We start from the raw sequence: 22,342 nt of genomic DNA on the forward strand, positions 1-22,342 counted from the left end.
CAGGATGTGTCCGAGATAAATGCAGGGTGTGAGGTTATTTCTTCTTGTACCCACAGCAGCACTTGTATTCCATAGTAACGTACAGAGAACAAATGGCAAAACAAACTCTTGGCCTCACAAGAACATTGTTCTGTTTGTTGTCCCTGGAGGCTTCCAGTTAATCTTCATCTGTGGGCTTGGCCAGAGAAATGTACTGGTGAACCTCCCCTCTCTGATTTCTCTATACAAACTTAAAGCTTCTTGAGGATTCATTAACTCTTTACTTCATCAATTCATCTATTTCAGCATAGTCTTTTCTATTTTCTGTACCACTCAGCAGCTTTGTAAGTGCAGAGTTATTGGTGAGGTCCCTTCCCAACTTGCACGTGTTCCAGAGCAGGGCTCCAGAATAAACAGCTGGTCATACAGGGAGGATAGACAGCTAAAACAGGTACATTGGACCTAGCTTGGCCAGACCTGGTCTCTCAGCCCTGGAGTTTCCTCCTTTTTTCACATTCCCTGTTGGGAAATGGAAAGCAATTCAAATGATTTGACTATATCAAGCCAACTTATCAAAACTGATCAGTAAGCAGAATTGATGCCATATGTTTTCCAAGAGTTCATATTCAGCCTCATGCCTAAAATTAGATTTAGGCTTTGGTGATTGGCAAGCAATTTCTCAAAAAAGCCAGTCCTCCTGTGAGTGGTGAACATTTCTCAGGCACCCCCAGTTTCTACTCATGCAAGGATCACTTTGCTGTTCAAGTCCAGGTTGCAGTGAAATAGGAGCAAGCCAGGCAGGTAGACCTGTGTTCCTAAGGCAAAGTAACCTTGAGTTGTTTTAACTGAGAAGGAAAGCAAGTTTTCACTTGCTTCAGTCTTGCCTTCATAATCTACTGCAAAGCTGAAATTTGCTGCTCCTGAGAGCTGGCATGCAGAAGGACAGAGCCTGACTTAGGTGGCTGACCGGCCATCGACCCAAGCACTCCATGCTCCATCTCCACAGCACCCAAACATCTCAAATGCACTAGCAGCTTCTCCCTGGTTCAGGCACAGAGCTCCAGAAAATACTGTCATTTCATCCAAATGCTCAGGTTGCTGAACCACCTGTGGCATGTTAGTTGTGAAATAAGGATGATTGATGAGCAGTGCATGGATCATTTTAGAGGAGATAAACCAGACATTCAAGATGCTTGTGGCAGAATAATTCAGAGGACATGATAAAATGCCATTGCATCCCTTGAAATTAAAGGCCTGATTCTCCTCTCTGCATTGCCTGTGAAGCCAAACCTGTATTAAAATGGCTTGATAGGAAGAATTTCCTCCTTGGATGTTGGCAGGACTGCACTGGAGTTAGGATATCTGGGTCACAGACCTCAGTAGCCTCTGGCTGCCTAGGGAACCCAACTCATTCCCACAGTGAGTACCCTGCAAATCCTTGGATTATGGGGGCTTCCAGGCTCCTGCGGGCTTCCAGGCTCCTGCGGGCTTCCAGGCTCCTGCCTCTGTGCTGGGAAGCCTGGAAGTCCCAAAACAAGCTTGCTGTTTCCATTGCTGCTTCTGGCAGGGAATCCCAGATTTCTGGGGTCTTCTACAGACCTAGATAGGTCCCAGTCAGATGATGCCATGTGAACAGCCCTTCAGACTGCAGTACAAGCATCCCAACCTCTTGTGGCTGGCTCAGGGATACAGAGCCTTCCCCAGAGACAGCAGAGAGAGGAAATAAGGTACATAAAGGCTGGAACTCAGGCACTAATGGCTGTGAGGTCACCCAGGAGAGGAAAAAAGGGAAGCAAAGTAACATGAAGGGGGCTCAATTTTTCATGAAAATCATAGACAGTAATACAAAATCTTTGTAAAAGATTCCTTCTGCCTCGGAGTTCATGCACAGGAAGAAATCTGTCAAGGCAAACATGCCCCAAGAAAAGTCACCTGGGAAATGTTTGAGGCAGTTCTGCCCAGTCCCCTCAGCACATTAATAAGTCAGGTCAGTGAAAACAGGGCCGAACAACACTCCAGTTTATAAAAAGGTCAAGGCTATTTTCAACCAGCTGCACTTGGTATGTGGAGCAGCTCCAGCTCATCACATTTGTCTGCCCCTAATGCTCTATCCCTATGGGTTTTCAGAATAGCTGTTTTAGCCAGTCAGTAAAAGCAAATAAATCTGTGTTTTTAAAAAGAGTTGTGCAGGAAACTTGCCATGTGTAAGTCCAGAATAAACAGGAGCCTGTAGAAAAATTGTGTCTGGTGGTTGCCACATAGAAATAAAAGCTGGGAATGAATCACATGGGACAACCAAGGAAGGAAGAAATTACCATAACTGAGCCCAAAGAGAGTTTCCTCTCTGCAGTGGGAATGAGGGTGAGAGGAATCCAGCTAGAAGCCTGAGCAGTGAGTGTGAGGCCAGGGACACTGCCTCCTGACCTGTCTGGAGGCAGAATCACTGCTCTCATGACTTTCTGTTGTACCCTGTTGTAACCACAGCCATGGAGACAAGCAGGAACCAGTTCATCCTGCCCACCCCCGTACCAGTGAAAAAACAGGGATTCAGTGCAGAAAATTGACACCTAGTCACAAACACCTTCCTCAAGCCTCTCATAGCACCAGGGTGGAAGATGGATCATTACTAATAAAACCAGAATGTTTTGCTTTTGAAATGATCTCAGGGAGTCAGTGTCTGCTGGAGCAAAAAGCCTATTTCATGAAAATTTAGCAGGGGAATAATTGAATGGAGCTCAGATAAAAAGCAGTCACCTGGAACTCAGATTTAGAAGAAACTGCCTTTTTTTTTTTTTTCCCAAATTACTGGTTTGGAGGTTAAATAAGGAATATTCATCTGATTTCACTTTTCTCGCACATTTTCCCTGATGGGTGCACTAATGAACTCTAAACTGTACAGCGGAATGCTTTCAGTCCATCCCCACACCTCCCAAGGAGCAAATTCTTCATTAAAAACTAATGATTCTCTTTTTCTACATTAGCATCTACAAGTTCAGAGGCAACTTCAAACCTGGTAGAAAACGAAGCAATTCCCTTTGCAATGATTAGGACTTCCTCCTTCTTACAAAAATCCCAAGGGCCTCTTAACTTGACTGTCTTGATTAAAGAGGGGCTTAGCTTTAATTGGGTAATTGCTGTGGTTTGTTACTCTTGGTTACAGCAGAGATTTCCTCTGCTGCATCTTGGCCAGGCAGGGTTGCTTCCCTTGCACCTCAGTTCAACCCTCCTCAGGGTGAACTGTTCAAACGATTACAGGTGTCACATACCATCAAAATGCACATGGATATGTGTACATCCAGACAGTTTAATGTGCCAGCAGCAGAGCAGGGATTGTCCTGCCCAGCAGCAGGTTGTGCACCACGATGATGCTGTAGTCAAGTAGCTACAATACCTAGTATGAGGAGAGACTTAGCTGAGGATAAAGCTCAATAACCTACATTTTCTTGCAGCCCTTTAGAGGGATTTGGAATCAACTGCCACTGGATGAGAAGCTAATGTCTTTGCTTGCAGTTAGGACTGTAAAACCTTGGGATGTTCATGTCTGCTTGCTGCCTCACGATCGAATGATCTCTAAGCGCTTTGTGAGGCTTCTTACAGTGATTTCCTGACTCTAACCAAAGATAGAATTACCAGCTTTTAAAACAGAGCTAGAAGGCAGGAAAAACTAGTTCCCGGGTTAACTTTATATCCAGTGGTAACCCCTTTGACACCATTTATCATACAGGAGATAAAATTCCCTGACTTTGCTCCTCACAAGCTCTTTCTAATTGAATTAAGCAGATTTACATTACACCAACTGATTTTTTTTTAAGCAGGAAGTAGGCATTCACTTAAACCTGTGAAAAATATGGGTTTGTAGGGAAAGGAATTGAGAAGATTATCTTTATATATGAAATCAGAGAGAGAATGAAATTTCAGCATCAATCAAATACGTCATTTCAAAGATTTTAGTTGTTGCAGATAAAAAAAATCTGCAAACACATCATAAAAGCTTACAATTGAAACAAAACATGTCAAAAACATTTTGACTGACTAAAGCTATATTTTTCATGTTTTCATTCTTCTCAAAACACAGGCAGTTTGTTCTGCCTCAGGATAGGAAGATCTTCTAAATCTCAGACATTCTGGTGAGGTGAAAATGAGCATCTTTAAGGCTCAGAGACTGTTAAATTTCCAGATCTTCTAGAGACAGACAACTGCATTGCCAGTGTACACTCCTTCCACTTCTGCATCTCACTAATGGAGGGCTGGCCCAGACAAACCGCATGCAGTGAGTGACAACACCGTTTTACACTGCCTCAGCTGCCTCTTCAGTGAACACAGTTCATTTTCCAGTCAGCCAAGGTCAAGCTCTAGAGTTATGTTTGCTTTAAGGAAGGGCAGGGCAAAAAGAGTGGCTGTTTGCTACCTGCATAGGCCAAATCTGCCCCACCTGTGCACCCCATCCAGCCCTGCCTCACTGGAGCAGACTCTCAGATACCTCAGCTGTGTGCTGGCTGCCAGAGCCACTGAATCTGAAGCCACAGGCACCCAAAAACCTGCCTGTGTGACAGATACCGTGACTCTGCTGGACACTGTGGATTCAGGTGGTTTTAAATGGGGAAGGAGCCCAACTCATTCGAGCTGAAAGCTCAAAAGTAACCATGCCAGGGCAGAGCCATTGCTTACTAAATTCCGCTCTATAGCTGTGCAGTTGGAGTACTTGGTCACTTGCCCTTTACAACAGATCCTAGTGGTGCAGAGATTTGCCAGATGCTGGTCAGCCCCATTCATGCAGAACAGATGACTCTGCCCATGCCAGTGAAAGCTGTGGCAGATGCATTGGGTGAGTGCCTGAGGCAGTTGTTTTTCACGTGCAAGCCAGAGAGGGGAAGCAGGTTTGCCCAATTGGCAGGATGGCCAAATATAGCTTAAATGGCACAGTAAGCAGCTTCACTTCTCCATCTGAGGCTGGATGGATGGCCTGGAGAGAGGCAAGGCTGCATCACTTAACACCTTTCTGTAGGACAAGTCACAAAGGGCTTTCTTAGGCAGGAGTCATTGAAGGCACCAGGCTCCCTTGGACTGCACAGCTCTATCTGTCAGTAAAAGCTGTGTGTGCAGCTCCTTCTGCTCTACTGTATTTTTGGCCCCTGCCCCACCCTGGCAGGCAGCAAGGATGAAAGTAATTTGACATGTGATGAACCAAGGTGAGCCAGAAACAGGAAGAAAGCCAAAACCAAGACAAAGGATGGGCTTACACAAAGCACCAGAGCCAAGCACCTGCCCCAAAGGATATGATACGAAAGGTCATTCCTAGCACTGAGTTCTCCATGAAATAAATATTCTTTGGCTTCAGGGCACACAACAGAAGCTCAATGAAGCTTTTGCTCCCAGCATGTAGCTGGAGAGTGCTTGTCCTACTAGTCACTCCAAGACCATGGTGATGGGCTATCAGCTGAGACAGATTTGCCTCTCTGTTCTTCAGTATGTGAAAGGCCACTGATCCACAGATTCTTCTTCCCTGGTCTTTTTCCTCCCTGAAAGCTGTGGAAGTCTCCATGCTCATTCTAGCCCTAATGGGTAAGCTAATCAGCCCTGCATTTCTGCGCTCATAACAAAGTACAGTTGCACCGCATTTCAGCAGCAATCCAGCAGCCCACCTAAAATGAGCTATTGATTCCATTTGACTTCCCAAGAAAAAAGCAAGCAGATACCAAAGCCACGCCCATCTGTCATTGAGTGCAGAAAATATGAGGTAAGAGTGTCTGAAGACACAGCTCTCCAGGACAAAGCAAACCAGGCTGCTATACCCATTCCATCATTGCTAGGAGAACCATTTGACCAAACAAATAAAGAAGGTGCAGGCTCTGCTCAAGGAACAGGTATTCCTGCAAGTTTTATCAGGCCTGAGAAGCCAGATCATGGCTGAATCCATCTCTGTTGGTTGAAAAGGAGGCTGTTTCTACCATAGGATCTGAACTTGCTCTGTTAAGAACTGATTTATGAGGAATCTTGCATTCTGGCAAATATACAAGGCTTAGCATTTAAAATGTTAAAAGAGAAGCCATTGCAAAGCCATCTCTTGAAACACTCTCACGGCCCTTCAGGCAAGGAGCAGTCAACCTTAGCTGACTTATTGTCATCTTGCCAGTCATAAAAAAAAAAAAAAAAGGACCAGAGATAAAAAGGCCAACAATAAGGTAATGCACGTCATCACCTTTGGTTAATGTTGCGCTGGATCTGGCGCCACCATTTCTCTCCTTTTGCTTGAAAATTGGAATGATAGCACTTTGCAACCAAATTTCATGAGTTTACAAAAACAGCAGTCAGATGGCAGGGTGGCTTGAAAGGAAAATACAGGGCAGTGACTCCTGTCTGAGATGGGCCACCCTCAGGACCACAGCATTTTCTGCTGTGCAGCCATTCACACAGAACAGTCAGGCATGACCAACACATTGCATGGAGCATCCAAACTGAGTTAGGAGTGTCTTGGTTCAGAAGAGGATAGCAAGGTACTATTTTAAAAGAGCAGAAAGGATCATAATTAACAAGTCTGTCTAGATAGTCAAGTGAATAGATTGGCTCCCTGGCACCAACAGGAATTACAGTCATTAAATAAGGAAAGGGATGATTCTCACATCAACCACAAGGACAAATCCATCTAGAGTTTCTACAGAGAGGCTTGACGGGCATCATGTGGCTGATCCACACTCCTTTAGCTGGACTTAGAAAACAGGAAAAACAAAAGCTCCACCTTGGAAGCAATGCAAATGAGAGTAGCCACCATGTTACAAGCCAGTGCAGCTTGGAAATAGTCATGTGGAGCAACAAGCATGTCCTTGACAGGAGCACTCATGAAATTTTAGCCCAGAAATATGTGACTGATTTCTTTCAACTTTTTAAAGCACAATGTCAAGAGAATGGAAAAATAAAACTGGCTGTCCTACATTTTTGGTGCTGCTTGATAGCATCCGACCCAGAGCAGCTTTTGTTACTGTATCACACACCAAGGTACAAACCCATTCCCTGGGTTTCCTTACTTCTCCTATAGCTACAAGGCAGAACAGGGCTGAGGGATGAAGACAAGGCATGGCTGAGGGAGCCTGGGTCTGACACAGGAGCAAGTCCTCAACCTCACACAACACAATTCCTCTTTCAGACCCCATTCACCCACTGGTTGTGCCCCATACTGCAGAAATGTTTCCCCACCATTCTCCTTCCCAAATTCCCTAGCATGTCCATACAGAAAACACCCCACCAGTTTTTGAACACACCACCCCCGCCCTGTAATTTTTTTTTCTTTTTCAGCGGCCTGCCAGCCACAGCAGAGCAGGGCTGCTCATTTGCAGAAATCAGCACTCTAATCCACTGACCTTTTCAACACTGTACAGGATTGACTATTTCTTATCACCATAACCTATTTTAAGTAATCTTCTAGATGTTCAGTTCATCCTTCTGCTTGCCTAAGGAAATATAAAAATTTACACCTATTGTAAAAGCATGAATAAAAGCTGATTGAGGAAAGTGGAGACAATAATGTGCCCATAATACTAACAAGCTCACTTGCACTGCATTTCTCTTTAAAGGAAGATTTGTCTGATTATCAACAGGATGTTGATTTAGACTCCTGCTAAAATTACCACTGTAAAAGTAAACCCACTTTTATTGCGTTAGTACAGAGAACAGTTATGTACTGTTTAAATGTTTATGTCTGTTGCTGGGGGTGATCAATCTCTTAATTATCAATCCAAAAAGGGTTCTGTGGCAAAAGATGATATATTTAGTGCACATGGGATATTTTTTGAAGAAGCTAAAATTTACAAAATAAAATTCAACAACCTTTTTTTAGAATAGAAATCAGCAAAGCTGGTAACAGAATCAGATATAGAATTCATGCCATTCTTAGATCAGGCTGTTTGACAAAGCCAAGTGAGGGCAGTGCTCTAGAATGTAAGATTCACATTAACTTTCCAGTTCTGAACAGACTTACCATGTGACTGCAGCTATCTTTTGGGTTTGGTGAATGTTTTTTGCACTGATATTGTGCAATTTTTCTAAATATAACAGTGAGTGCATGAACTACATGCCCTACTAAGAGTCAGTCACCTTCAGTGATAACTATATGCATTTTGGTTACTCTTTACACAGCTCTCTGGTGACCTGAAACTCGAGATGTAGAACACAAATTTTCTTTGGCAGCAATGTCACCCTCCTCACATTCATGCATGCCTAATCTCAATTCTCTAGTGAATCACAAACAGCAAAGAAGGAAGAAGTTTGTGTGCATTATGCATGGGCTTTGCTGTGTACACTATCCTAAGAAATAACCCAGGAAGAAAATATTTTATATGAGCAAGCAGAGAGTTGCTTGGATCTCCTAGTAGCCAGGTGCCATCAATTTCTGCTAAGTGGAGACCATTAACACTGGAAATGCACCTAGAGCTAGTCTTCCTTTGGTTTCAGCACACACAGTATCGATTCAGTCCTGGCTCAGTGTTTCAACTGCCCTACAGGAACAGCAAGATCTGCTCTGGCCAGTGTGAGCACTGTGCCTGTGCGACTGTTTCTCATTCAGCTAAAATCAGAGCGGCTGGACGATGGGCTTTTCAGCCCTACACAGCTCACAATCAGCTCAGCTGCAGCTCCTCCCCAGGGCTAAACTCTGGTCAGCAAGGAGAGGGAGTTGGCAGTGGGACTAGAGGGCAACATGAAAAATACCAGTTGGAACCACTTTTGTGGATCATTTACAGAGAACACATTTAAAAATGAAAAGCACATTTAGCTGAAGAACATTTCATCAGTGAGAAAGTCACTTGAGTACACAGATGAGGAACATTTGGAGAGCCCTCAGGATCCAGTTCTTTTCAGTACAGCTTCATTACGAGATCTGGGTAGACTTGCTTTCCAGTTGGGTGATGTTGCTGGGTAGAAGCATTTGTTTGAGTGACTGATAACCCTGGTGGTGCAGGCTGGGTGGGAAGGCTGAATGCTTGAACTGAGCATCACAGGGACTGCCTTTAAGTCTGCCATTGTAGACCAGATCTTCTCTGAGACAAACTCATTGACTAAAGCATTTCAAAAAAGTGAAATCATGAGGACTCAATGACTGATGAGAAAGATTTCTAAGATAACTCCCTCAACAAAGTAACAGAACTACAGGCAGATAGACTATACGTAAGAGAAAATCCTGTAAGTCAGCCCATTTCAGTGCATGAGAGGTGGCACACAAAAGGAAAATCAGGCTGTTAAGGAATCTTGGTTCTCAGCTTTGTCTCATCTTCCTGTCATGATCTTGGGCAAATGACTTGACCTCCCATAATTTTAGTGCCTCGGTTTTGGAATGGGGAAGATTCTGTAGCCTTGATTACTTGGCTTCTAAGTAACTTGAGGGAGCATCTCTGTGAGGGTTTGTACAGTACCTAACACATGCTCTTTGTAGCTGTTTTGAGGGGAAAAGCTCCATCTTTATGTACTATTGAAAACACCACTAATTAATAGTCACTGGAAGTTTTCCATTGCATCTATATAGTTCAAGAGGGGCATTTTCATTCCCAGGCCACAGAAATGAGACTGAATTCCTCATGCCTTCATCAAAGGACTTCAGCTGGGACATTGGCTGTCTGCAGGTTAAAGGTTTTCAGCAACCCTTTGAAGGCACTGGCATTGCCTGTGGAGTCTTCAGCCCAAACAAAAGAGCAAAGACCCTTCTGGTCTTTTGGGACTTAGAGCAAAAGAAATCTTTCTTTGGATTGAGGAAATCCTTTAAAGAAGGGACTTCAGACCTACAGTGATAAAGGAAATAAAAAAACGTCTACACTGACAGCTCCAGTTAGGAGCAAACAGGCACAAAGACTTTGAAAAACAACCAGCCTTTCATCTTCAATAGCAAGCTCAACAGCTCTGCACCAGCTGCTCTGTAAACAGTATAGCAAGGGAAAGAAAATCACTGGCAGCAAATGCATTAAACATGGCAATGTCTTCAGATGACATATTTTGTAAATTTCCTCCTTAAAAGTTAAGCCATTTCTTAAATCTAAAGGATTACCTGTTGTATGGCAGCAGAGATATTCTTCCAGGCAGCTGGGCAGCTTCATTACCCTTATTTCTTGCCAACCTTCCCATAATGCAAGCAGGCAATTTGGCAAAGGTGGGATGTCAGGTGACTTGGGCTCATCTCCTGAGTCTGCTTTACATTTTCTGAGAGACCGTTAGCAAAGGACTTCATCTGTGGGACCTGTTTTCACCTGGAGAAGAAAAGAAATTATTCTTTTGTCTTAAAGCAGTCAGCACTTTGTAAAAATCACATGCAACCTTTTATTGACCGTGGATCCATAAGAACTTTTTCAGGAGATGGTTACACACTGCTTGGGAAACTAAAATCCATTAATAGACTGACTTTTCCCAGCTCTGGAACACAGAGGAATAAGTGCAGGAGCACCCAAAAACACATATCACAGGCTGAATTTATTCCAGTGTAAGCTCCTGAACATCAAATAAGGGAAACTTCAGCTTAGATTTGGTGTGGTTTAATTTAATTAAGTAATGGCCTGTGAAATATAAACTACTCTAGGCAAGGGGTAAAAGAAAACACTGAGAATCACTATACAGTATTTTGGATGCTGAAACAGGGAAATATGCTCAGCATCTATGTAGATATAGGGGAGGGATTGCATCCTCTGATCAGTTTGGTTATTGGAATCTATTAAGGCTGAAGTGTCATTTTCTCCAGTTTCCAAATTCCTTTCTATTACGAGAGCTATGATAGAAATAAAGCAGCACAGTTAAGAACATCCTACCATCACTTCTAATGCCTGTGGTACAGCATGACAACACCTCTACCTTTCCACTTTCTCTTCATTCCAGAATCTATTGGGATTCTGGTCACTTAAACTTCCTAAGCCTCATTTTGCTAACAGAAGAATAACAATGCCAGACATTTCCAGAGTGCACCAAGGCTTAACAGTAACATGATATACTTAATGCATCTGTACTGTTTAAAAACCTCTACAGGCTAAGTAACTGACTACCTTTGCAGGGAAGCAGCTGAAGATTGTTCTTGCAGCCAGGTTCACTCTGCTGATGGTAACTCAGAGTCGTAAACAACAGCGAACAACTCCTACTCAGCACTTGACACCCACTGCAGCTGAGCCCTAAAATGCCCCATTGTGTAGGTCGCAGCCCGTCTCATTTGGCACTTGACAGTCCCATGAAAGGCAACTGACACTGCTTAGGAGGAAGTGTTTGGGGCTCCCATCTGTGCCTGGGTCTTTGCCAGGGTGTCATCCAAAGACTTCCACAGCAGGAAGCCTTTGCCAGCTCCTCCACTTCTGGCTAACTGGCTGTTGCTACACCAGATTCTTTCCCTTCCATCATGCATGGATAGGTGAGTCCTCAGGAACTGGCTTGAGAAGAGCACAGCTGTCTCAGTGTGCTAAAATAAGCACTTTAATTTGTTCTCCCCACTTTGACCAGTGAAATAACATACGGGCATCTGCTCTCTTTTATTTGCTGCCAAGCAGCCCCAGGGTTTCAGGAGACAGCATTTGGTGATGACACTTGTAAGAATCCTGAACACTTGTCCAGCTGGTATCTGCACACTTACTAACCACTCCAGTGTGGGGAACAGCAACACTGCATCCCATATGTTCTCCAGTCTGCACCTCATGTCTTATAGCCGATAGCACTGGTGGCTCAACCCTACACACAGCACTTCAGAGCAATTTTGCTGGCAAAGTCCTTTAGCAGCTGAATTGCTATTCAATACCTGGGAGACAGGAGCAAGCTTTGCTCCCACTCAGTTCAGTATTAAAAATCTAATCTACTTTCCTCAAAGTTGACTCATGCAGCAAGTGTAGTCTGTGGAAAGCCAATGTTTTACATAGCCTGCTGTGGTGGGTCCTTAGGGCTCGACTTGAAGAATGTCCTTTAGCCAGAGACATGACATCTTCCAAGGGGGACCAAAGACCGGCTGGTACAGAGGTAAGCTTAAAGAGCCCCGGTGCCGTTTGGACCTCGTGGGGATCCTTCTTCCTGTTTTAAGGGAACAGCATTAAGAGGCATTGTCACATGGCCAGAGACAACCATTAGTTGAATGGCAAAAGTAAATATCCTTCTGCCTTAATCTCAAAACCAACCTCCCTTCTCTCTGGCAGCAGCAGCCCCTCAGCAGTGATGGCCGTAATGACACAAAACCCCTTATCACCTCCTCTCTCCCTGCGGTGTTATTATCCTGATATAAAAAAGGGAAACTGAGGCAGAGAGCAAGGTGGTAACTTGTCCATGGCTGTTCAGGGCACTGCAGACAGTCAGGAGGCTACATGAACTGCTGGTCTGTGGGCAGCATCTGTTTGCCTGCCACAGCCTCAGGAAACGAAACTCCACAGATGGGAGAATGCTTTTTTGGGTATCTGCATGAGGTCTGAGGAATATCAGGATGACCAGACCCTGATCTGCAGCAGGGTTAAGGACCCTGTCAGTGCCTGGCTTTCCCAGGGACAGTCAGCAGGAACAGGTGTGTTCCCCATTGCCTTGGAAGGCCCTTCTCCCAGGCAGGCAGAAGAAGGGGAGATTTTTCCCTGCTCCCCAGCCCAGCCTGTTTCTCAGCACAGCACAGCTGACCCCAATTCAAGCTGCTGACACTTATTTTCAGGGTGTTTCAGAGCTTCGTTATTTGTGAATGCCTTTTTGTGTAGCGCCATTGGCACTAGCACAGCCTGTTCTCAGCCTGTTCCAGCAGCTCCCCAATGACTGAGGTGATGGGCTCCAAACAAGGCAGGGGCTCTGAGCAGGTCCTCAATGGGGTCAGTCAGAGACAGCAAGCATCCTGGTGGATATTCCTCCCTTTTCCAGCTTCACCTCCCTGTACACAGCCTTCAGTTTCTGCTCTCCAAGACCTCAGAGCAGAGACTGCTTGGTTAAAAATACACATATATGTTTTTTAAATTCCCAGCAGCAGGCAGAGTATTGACAAACTGCACGACACTGGGAGGAAGGCAGCAGAAATGGCTTCTGAGACTGATTTGTGAGGATCAGATTAAAACAGACTAAACATCTATATCCCAACTAAGTAGTGGGCCTGCCAGGCTTCAGGCAGGGAGCTGGCTGCACACATCAAGGAGATAAATGCTACAAGGAAATATCCACAGTATCTGCAGTTACTGTGAGAATCCTATATTTAAGAAATGGAGGCTTCTCCAGTGGAGTTGCTGCATAAACTGGCAGCCAAGGACCAGGACCTGAAATGCTCACTTGCCCTCTCCACACCCTGCCTGTAGGCACTGCCAAGTTCAAATTAGGGAAGAGACCAAGATATGTCCTCAATCAGCTTCTCAGCACAAAGAGCAGGTAGTAAAGTGGTGGGTTAGAAAAACAAGAATAACTAAAAAATACCCCAGCATTACCAGGATAAACATTGTCTTACTTTGATCAACAGCCTGCCTCCAATTGTAGCCAAAGATGCTGAGGGAAAAATGCAGCAACATGGCAAATACCACAATCCCAAACATTCCTCCAGCTCTTCCAGCTTCTGAGTTTGCAGCTCAGGTGCTTCTGTTCCAGAGGAAATTAATGACGAAGAGAACCCCAGGTGGGAGATGAGAGCAAAGTCTACCGAGAGCTGAGAACCTGCAAAAGTGTGCCAGGTGGGTGGTGATGCTTGGGAAGAACACTGATCTCTGAGTACAAGCAATTTTCAAAGGAAAACAGCTGTGACCTGTGTGACAAGCCTTAGTGGGCATCTCAGTCTCTACAACACAGCCAGCGTACAACATTTTTCTTAAAGACATTTCACATTTGAAACTATATCAAAGCTTTAGACAGCATGCTTTTCCCATCCCATATAATTTGGGGAATTCCCTCTTAGTAAGCCTGGCTGGGAAATCTGGCACTTGAGTCCCTTTGCACAGTACCTCCTTTCTGCAGGGTCTCATCCAGGGCAGTGGCTCCAGCAAGCAGAGCCTGCATTTTGATGGGCTTGTTCTGCTCCTGCACACCGACATGTGCCTAATCCAGCTCTGCTGCCTTTTTGTCAAACCTTTGCTGTATCTGCAGGCACAGCACTGCTCCCAGACCTCTATTTACAAGTCACACCTTCTTCACTGCCAGAAGGGGAATTACTTTTTCCCAACAACAATAAACACTATTTATTGAATACTGAATACAGTTATCAATGTTGGGTAGCCTTGGCTGCTCAGGAATAAAGACAAGGAGATTTCACACACACAAGTAGGAGGTCCAGTCCTGACTATGCTGTTGAAAGGGTACAAAGCTAAAAAGCATCCTCAGAAACATCCACAATCAGCTGAGCTTGTTCTTGCTGTCAAAGGCTAAATTTCCATATTTATGATATTCAGCATGAATGTCTTATTTTTCTATAAAGTGTGACATTTGAATTTCTCTATTATAATTTTACAAGTAGCCTCCTGTGTCAGTCAATGGAAAACTATTAAAAAAAAACTGCTTCAAATTCAGGCAAAAATAATACAGGCCCAAGAAAATAGCGTATGTCATTGCTACAATAAAAATTAGACTTGTATAGCAAAATACTCCATGTTTTTAATTTTCCCTTGACAGTGTTAAAAAATTTATGCAGTTGTCCTACATGGACATGGGACATGGCTGATGGGACACAGAAGTACCCAAAAGCAGCCCAAGGCTTAACATTCTAAAGCAGCATAAATCCAAAGAAGAAACTTCTACCTTCATTATCCTCAAATAATTGAGGAAGAGGAGCATTCAGGCAGTACTGGACAGGCTGCAAAATTTTCTTTTCTCACTCTAACATCCCCAGATGCATGGTCAGAAGTGGGAAAGGGAAAAGACCACAAGGAAGTGGGTGAGTCATGGCCACATTACTGTTGGCTGTCACTCTCCATGGGATGACTTTTCAGTACATTAGAGACATTTCTGAATTAAAGCTAGACTTTCAACACCAAAGACTTCTACGCACTGCATTTCATTGATGAAAAAAATCCCAGGCCATAATGCCAAGGGAAAGAAATCTAGTCTTCTTTCTCCAGGCATTTCCTTGTTACTTCAGTTGCTTTCCACTGTTTTTCACTTTCTTTACCAATGAACTTGCCTGCCCTGCACCTGGACTAGACTGAGCAGACCTGTCCCTGCAGTCAACCACAAATTCAAAAGGTAAATGGTTAAACCCACATTGGAGGTCAGGAATGAGTAAATACAGCCCAGAGGGTTTTGTATTTAGACACAGGTAAGTGTTTGTCTTATTGGGAAGCTGATTTAATTCATTGTTATCAGCTAAATAAACTACAGAACACAAGCAAGCCATGGACATGCTGAAGTGCAAGAAATCGCCAGCACACAAAATCACAATAACTAATTTAAGTGCTTAGACATTGTCAGCTGAAAATAACTATATCATTACACTTTATTATTTAGAGGACTTGAGCGCTCTAGTAACACAACTGATTTAATCTGATCACTTCTCTGGGTAAAGCTCAGGCTCTGGACCAAGATAATGATGACAACAGAGTAGAAGTGTTTTATACCCTCCTCCATAAAACACCTCACAGGGCACAGACACAAGTTACAGGCCAGTGTGGATTGTCCCATGAAACAAGATGAGCAAACCACCCTCAGCCAAACCAGATCTCCTGATTGCAGGAATGGATTGACCAGCTTTGGCCTTGCAGCACATCTGAGATCATCCAACCTGAGCAGAATGAGCGGCTGCACTCTCCCCTGACACAGGCTCAGTCAGGCTCTTCTCAGGTGAAAAGCTGGGTTAATTTCAGGGGTCAACACCTGAGCTCGGGGCAGCAAACACTGCACAAGGCAGCTTACACACACAGTCTTCTGTGGCAGAGGAAATTTATTTCCTTTACCCTAACAGAAGGAATAAACCCCCACTATGGCCAGCAGATTTCATAGTCCTTAATACCTGCCATGGGCTGGACTGAGAAGTAAGGAACAGTCAGCTGGGGGTGTTTGATTCTGGATCTTTTCCTAGCAATGCCAGACACCAGCTGCTACACCTCAAACCTCTGGGTCTTTGTCCTGTCCCTGGTGGAGCAATGGGAGTGCACAAGCAGTGAGAACCAGGCAGTGGAGGACTCTGCTGAGCCTCAACACTTGTTTCTGCAAATGAACCCATCATACGCTGCTGCACCATAAATCTCCCTTGTCAGTCACACCAAACCTCCCAGGCTGTGAATTACTGTCCAGCTTTCCTTCTCCCCATGGGTGCCTGCACACCTGCAGGAATGAGGGATGGACACACTTAACCTTCCCAGAACTAGGTAGCAAAAATGTGATCTTTCCAATGTGGATGAGTCACCTCCAACTGGGTTATTAAGTTATTACATTGTATTATTATATTAACGTCATTGCCATTTTCAGGAGAAGATAAACCTAATTTTAATCTGCTCTTAATTGAAAGCTTATCAAGAGACTGGCTCCATCCCTACACAGTCAGACAGCTTTTTTTTTTTATCTTCTGTTTCCCTTCCCCCTCTCCATACACTGTACTATATGCTGATGAAAAGAAACATCTCTATTCATTAGAGAAAATTCAGCTTGGACTCGATCAGGCCTGTTAGCCTACAGCCTGGACTATGATCACAGAGCAGACCTTCCCTGACAACAACAACAAAAACTGTTGGGGGCTGCAGTTTGGCAGCCTGTTGCAAGGGATTTGCTGCTCGTTTTTATGTTGAGGTACTTGACAGTTTCCATTAGTGGACGTGAGAATATTAAAGATATTTGAGCAGCTCTGGAGGAAAGTTAAGTATATAATGCAAGTTGACTGTGCAGATTTTAATTACAGATTCCCCCAAAAAATCCATAGAAACTCTGATTAAACTCCTAATTACTTTTAAAGAAGTGAATAAGCAGTCAATAAGATGAACAGCAGCCTCTCTTCTTCTTTCTTTTTCTTTCTTCTTCTTCTGAGCAAGCTCTAGAGTGATAGCAACTGCAGATGTATTATCACAAGCAAGTTAACAGAAGACCAAGGGGGAAACATTTCTCTAAAGACTCCTTGGAAAGAACTTTTTGCAACATCTTCAATACCAAGGCTGGCCCTGAAATCAATCAGGTCACAGTAATTTACACTAGCAAAGGATGTGCCTGTTGCCTCCAGCTGTGACTTCATGTTGCAGGATTACATTGGCTTTTCCAGCAAAGCTCTGCCTCCCCACACAAGCAGCGCTGGCCTTCAGGGAGCTGTGGTGGTGTTTCACACCTTGTCCAGGTTAGGGAGGTGACTCTCACAGAGATGTGGACCGTGTCCCAGGGGAGGGGGCTTTACAGACAGCCTTCCCAAACATGTCACAAAACCATGCTGAGGAGTTTCACTGGTCCCCTCTCTGTCAGGCCATGGAGATGGCTGCACATCTTCCCTGAGAGCAGCACTGCAAGGTCATGACTCAGTCACAACTACTATCTCCACAGCTGAAGATGTGGTGCCTCTGAGCAAAGCGGAGCACCAGCTCCTGGCATACAGAAATACCCTTACTCTAAGGGGACTTCTTACTGGTTGGAAAGAAACTTCTCAGCCCCAGATCTGTGGGCCATGATTCAGCCCCTCCACCCAGGCCCAGCCCTGCAAAGTGGATGTACCTGATCCACACTCATTCTGAAAATCAAAAACTGTTTCCCAGCAAGACATTTTAGTGCCTCCTCAGAACTTGCTCAAATCTGCTAGACTTGCAAAGAAACTTACTTCTTCTGAGCTTAGCTGAGACCCACAGTAAACTACAGCCCATGTTTCTCAGCCCCATGAGTATCATTCCTCTGTTTTATGGTGGTTTCTGGCTCTCATTTAGCTTTGCTACAGCTGTGCCAGAGCAGGACAAGCCCTGCTCACTCTCTCTGGGCACAACAGGGCTAAAAACTGTAAAAAAAGAAATATCTCCCCTAAAGTAATTCAAATTCAGAAGGTGGGACTCACTCTGAGATGGTGTACAGCAGCAAGACATGCTGTGCAAGCAGTGACTGTCCCCAGGGCACAGCCATGCTTCATCTTCCTGTCTTCTCTCCAAGCCATTATTGTTTATTTTGCTGTCTCCAATGCCCATAATTTTAACCCTGCAAATAACTTTCATTTCCCCATCACAGGAAGGAGAATGAGAGTGCTTCTAGGGGAACAACATCTGTGCCTGTGTGTGAAGACACTCATTCCCTATCTGTATCACCACATTCTGCCTCTCACATGATTTTTTTACATTTTTCCTACAGAGAAGACTCACAGTTACCAAAATCCCCTCTTATACCACTGCCAGATATTTTCTAGCTAATAGACATGTTTGTGAAGCAGCCCCCCAGCTGCTGAGGGGCAGTAAGCACCAATCTCCTAATCCCTGCCCATAGTGTGAACGCATTTTATATTCCATGATGTGGCGGAACTGTCCTCACTGTATCTGACTGCCCAGCTCCCACCTTTTTATCTTTCACAAGCCTTTCAGACTAGACCTTTCAGATATGGCGAGACCATAACCAGAGGATGCAGATTCCCTCTGGTAGATTTGTTGGTTCAAGATGACTCAAGCACAACTCTATGTTGTGCTCTGTGTACAGCACCTGGGAGAGCAGGATTCAATGCTGGCTTGGAGGTCTCAAGGCTTTTGCCATAGAATTAATTTTGACAAGAAGGAACATGGCCAAAACAGTAAGGCTATAGGGCATGGACATTCAAAGACTGATCTGGTTTTGGTTTTTTTGGAAGAGACTTTCAGTGGAGCCTTCATGGGGAGAAAAAATTCATAATAGGATATTTGCATTAGAAAGAGAAGGAGATTTGGGGGTGCATTGGAGAGTTCAGTCAATTCCTAAGCCTTGATCCAGGTGGATGGGAGGGAAAAGAGGCTTGGAAATGGAAGGAGGGAAGGAGCTTGCTCTGCAACCAAAGCTGTGCAATAAGGCATATGTGGCTTCCAGTGACAGTGTGAGAATTTACAGTATAATAAAGATATATATGGCCATTTGGAACAAGCTATTTCTAACATAAAATGACTCTGTATATTGATTGCCCCAGGAATTTGTACAGAACACTATTTCCAGACATATAACTGAGCATATTATTTACTCACTATAAAAGCCAGATAAATGGCCAGGCTCCAGGAGGGCGTGAGGCAACAGCAGTTGTTCATCGACAGATGAATGGAAGGAGGTTTGAGCGTGACAGAGAACATCAGGATAGTGGGAACTATACCAACAGCTTTCACAAGTCACTGCAACAGGGGTAACTGCTTGTTCCTGAAAAAGGTGAGGCTACTTCAAGGCCCTCATGAGAAGGCAGGGGACCAATGTACAGGAGAAACATAATTTCTCCTCTGGAGCAGCACTGAGAAATGAGATCTGAGGCTAAAACATTCAGAAGGTACAAGGGTCTGAACCAGAGCAGGCTCTTACACAGCAGCATGCAAGCAATCGCTTGAGGCCCTCAGCCATGAATGTCCAGCTAGATCCCACACCAGTCACTTCAGGTGTGGGAGAGACAACAGCCAAAGCTCAGCCTCTGCCTCGTTCCCTGTGAGCCCAAAGCTGGACTGGCCTGAGACAGGGCCCACTCAGAGCTGAGTGTTACTGGCTCATTTCCAGCTGGATGGAAATGCCTGAATGACAGTCTATGGAGTTCACAGTTGACAGATCCCAGTTTTCCATCACGAGGGACCCCATAGCATACTGGTGTTCAAAGAAAAATGATGTTGCAGGTTTGCTTGTCTCACAAGCAGACTATAAACTTCAAAGCATTTCCCAGGAAATGTAGTGGACACATCAGCTGGGAATTTCCTTCCAAAGCAAACATGAAGGAAAAGAGTCTGAAAATGAGGGGCAGTATAGAGAAATATCTTTTGGCCTACCAGCAGATAAGCCAAAAGTAGGGCTATCCCAGAAATGGGGAATTCTGCACTTTAGCAGCTCTACAGCAACTGTGTTTATATTGACAGTTTTGCTTCAACTCCTAAAACAGGTGAAACATGCAACACAACCTTGAGCATTCTCCTCCCCATCTCCTTGCCTTTCACACTCCATCACAATGTTATGTGTAGGCAATACCAAGTCCAGATAGATCTCGTAAGCAGGGCCTGCATCATTTCCTTATTGTTAAGTGTCCAGTTACATGCAGAGACCAAAGAACTGCCCAGACAGGTGACAGGGTCTTGACTCATGATTTCAGCTCATCAGCAAGTTGCTCTAATAATAAAAATAATAAACTTTTGTGTGTGTTAGGCTATGAAAGGGTGGTAAAACCGGGTTTACGTTCTTCAGCACAAAGCCATGCCATCGCAGTAGAGCAGGGTACCGTGAAGGCTGAATATTCTTGTACTCCTGCTGCCACCTAAAGGAAATGCCTCAAAAATGTTCTGAAATATCCTAGAAAAAACATGTTCTGAAATATTTTGAAATAATGCAGGCTAGAGTGGGCTTTTAGCTGAAGAAGGATCTATTTGGGAAAAGGACTATTACAAGCAGGGTATTTTTGTCTCATGGAATCAGCTGGAGAGTGCTGGCAGATTTTTAACAATGATAATAGCAAGTGGATGGGGTCAGGGAACTTTGGCTGTCCACAGCGGACTCCAGTTGTGACCATCCTGATGGCCATGGTCAAACGCCACAGATGAGAGGTTTGTATATGGGAGCAATAGCTCTCATTACATGAGCTGACCTAAAAAGAAAACCAAAACAACTTTAGGATCATAAAAAAAAGTCTTCAATTCATTTTAGACTAAGCAAAAATACCACCGGTTCTTGTTCAATGGATCCTTCTGAAACAGTTTTCTTTAAGGCAACTGATTCTTCTGTTCAAATTCACCCCATTATCCAGGGGAGACACCAGGTCCTTTGGTGCTTTTGTAGAGATAGTGACCAGGTCAGGCCAGCATTAGAAATCTAACACCATGTCCTCTTTAGGCCAGGTGTTCCTGATGCTGGCTGCCTATGTAACTCACTTGGATTAATCCATTCCTTTTGGATTTGTTTGTTAGAATTGGATATGCTCCAATGGTATTGGATGTAGCTGGGCAAAGGGGAAATATCTAAAAGCAAACGCTTCCATATTGTGCACAAAATAGCAATAACTCTATTCAAGCTTCTATGCTGACTAAATGCCCAACACCAGAAGTTGTGTACAGTCAGCACTAGTGAGCCCAGGGAAATACTAGACTGCTTCATAAACTGGAAGCCAAGTGGAAGTATTACTTAAATGCTCCAAAAGTATCATCTGCTGCTGCAGATCATCGAATAGCCTTATTAAAGAGAGGGAACATTACTACATGAGTTTTGAAACTGGCTTTACAGCTTTAACTGTGGACTTCACACTTTAATAACCTCCTGCTTAAGGGGTACAAGAATGGAGCCTCTTTTGTCTTCCCCATGTATGGGCACAAGGGCACACATCAAAAACATGCATCTGGTTTTTGGAGTGTTCAAGTACGGAAATTTCATTGTCATGCATCAGAGGGCAGGAGCACTCCTCATGAACAGGATGGAACCTCCCACTCAGGACACTGGTGAAACCTGTCCAATCCAGGATGATTAAGTAGATGTTTCCAGATATCTCCATATGAAATGATATGTTTGTCAAGATCAAGCAGCAGTGCATAAGCTTCAGTGCAAGTACACTCTGATGAATCATTCCATGACATGACTATCTGGCAAACTTATTACCCTACATATTTACTTTTTGGGATGAGTGAACACTGTGTTGTCCTTATTTCACAGTGAGTTAAGCTGAAATGCATATGCATTAAGCAATTTGCCCCAAACTATCATATTGCGATGCATCATTTGATGAAAACTGCTGTTTCCTGGTGTTACTCAGGAAGCCATTTGACTCCCAGCCTGTGACTAATGTCTTGCCTGAGCAGTCTTGTCAGGAGATGTGATTTCTACATATGCTTTCCTTCTCCACGTGTTCCATACAAATGGTATCTACCCACTTTGGCCGAATATTTTCCCCATTTATCCTCACTAGGGAAATTTAGCTTCTCTTAAAAGTGGAGGAAGAAGCTATCTAGGGCACCAGGCATAGATGGATGTGACTTTTTAATTAAATGTTCTGAAACTGATCAGGAATTGGGAATGGAAGACAATATGGATTATTTTGAAAATGAGAACAAAAAAAAAAAAAATTTTAAAAAAAAAAATCCCTTCAAAAGGATAATCTCCTTGTGATGCCTGTCTTGCTTTTACTCCCAGACTGCATCTCAGGTCCAAGATTCCTATGAATCCTCAAAACAAAGACAGCACAGAAAGGGCACTGTGCCCTGCTCCAAGGCATAGCACAGCAATAACTCCACAGACAGTTGTTCTCATGACTAATGTCAGAACATGCTTGATGTCAGAAGATGGAAGCTAACAGGGAGATCAGAACGATGGGATTTTATCTTATCACTTAATTCCTCAACTGCTCAGG

General features: G+C 44.0%; 1 protein-coding gene across 2 annotated transcripts in view; it reads right to left on the minus strand.

Moving 5' to 3' along the window:
* The window catches only part of SLC15A2 (solute carrier family 15 member 2), an 83,070-nt gene that overhangs the window by 51,177 nt on the left and 9,551 nt on the right, over positions 1-22,342 (minus strand). For both annotated transcript variants that reach the window (XM_040070459.1, XM_058421410.1), the window contains exons 3-4: positions 10,989-11,991; positions 10,007-10,205 (exon numbers count right to left, since the gene is read on the minus strand). In XM_040070459.1, the coding sequence (XP_039926393.1) occupies positions 10,007-10,055 (49 nt within the window). In that variant the 5' untranslated portion in view covers positions 10,056-10,205; positions 10,989-11,991. The remainder of the gene's footprint in view (positions 1-10,006; positions 10,206-10,988; positions 11,992-22,342) is intronic.

Source organism: Hirundo rustica, chromosome 7, assembly GCF_015227805.2.
Source record: "Hirundo rustica isolate bHirRus1 chromosome 7, bHirRus1.pri.v3, whole genome shotgun sequence".
In the NCBI taxonomy this organism is placed as follows: Eukaryota; Metazoa; Chordata; class Aves; order Passeriformes; family Hirundinidae; genus Hirundo; species Hirundo rustica.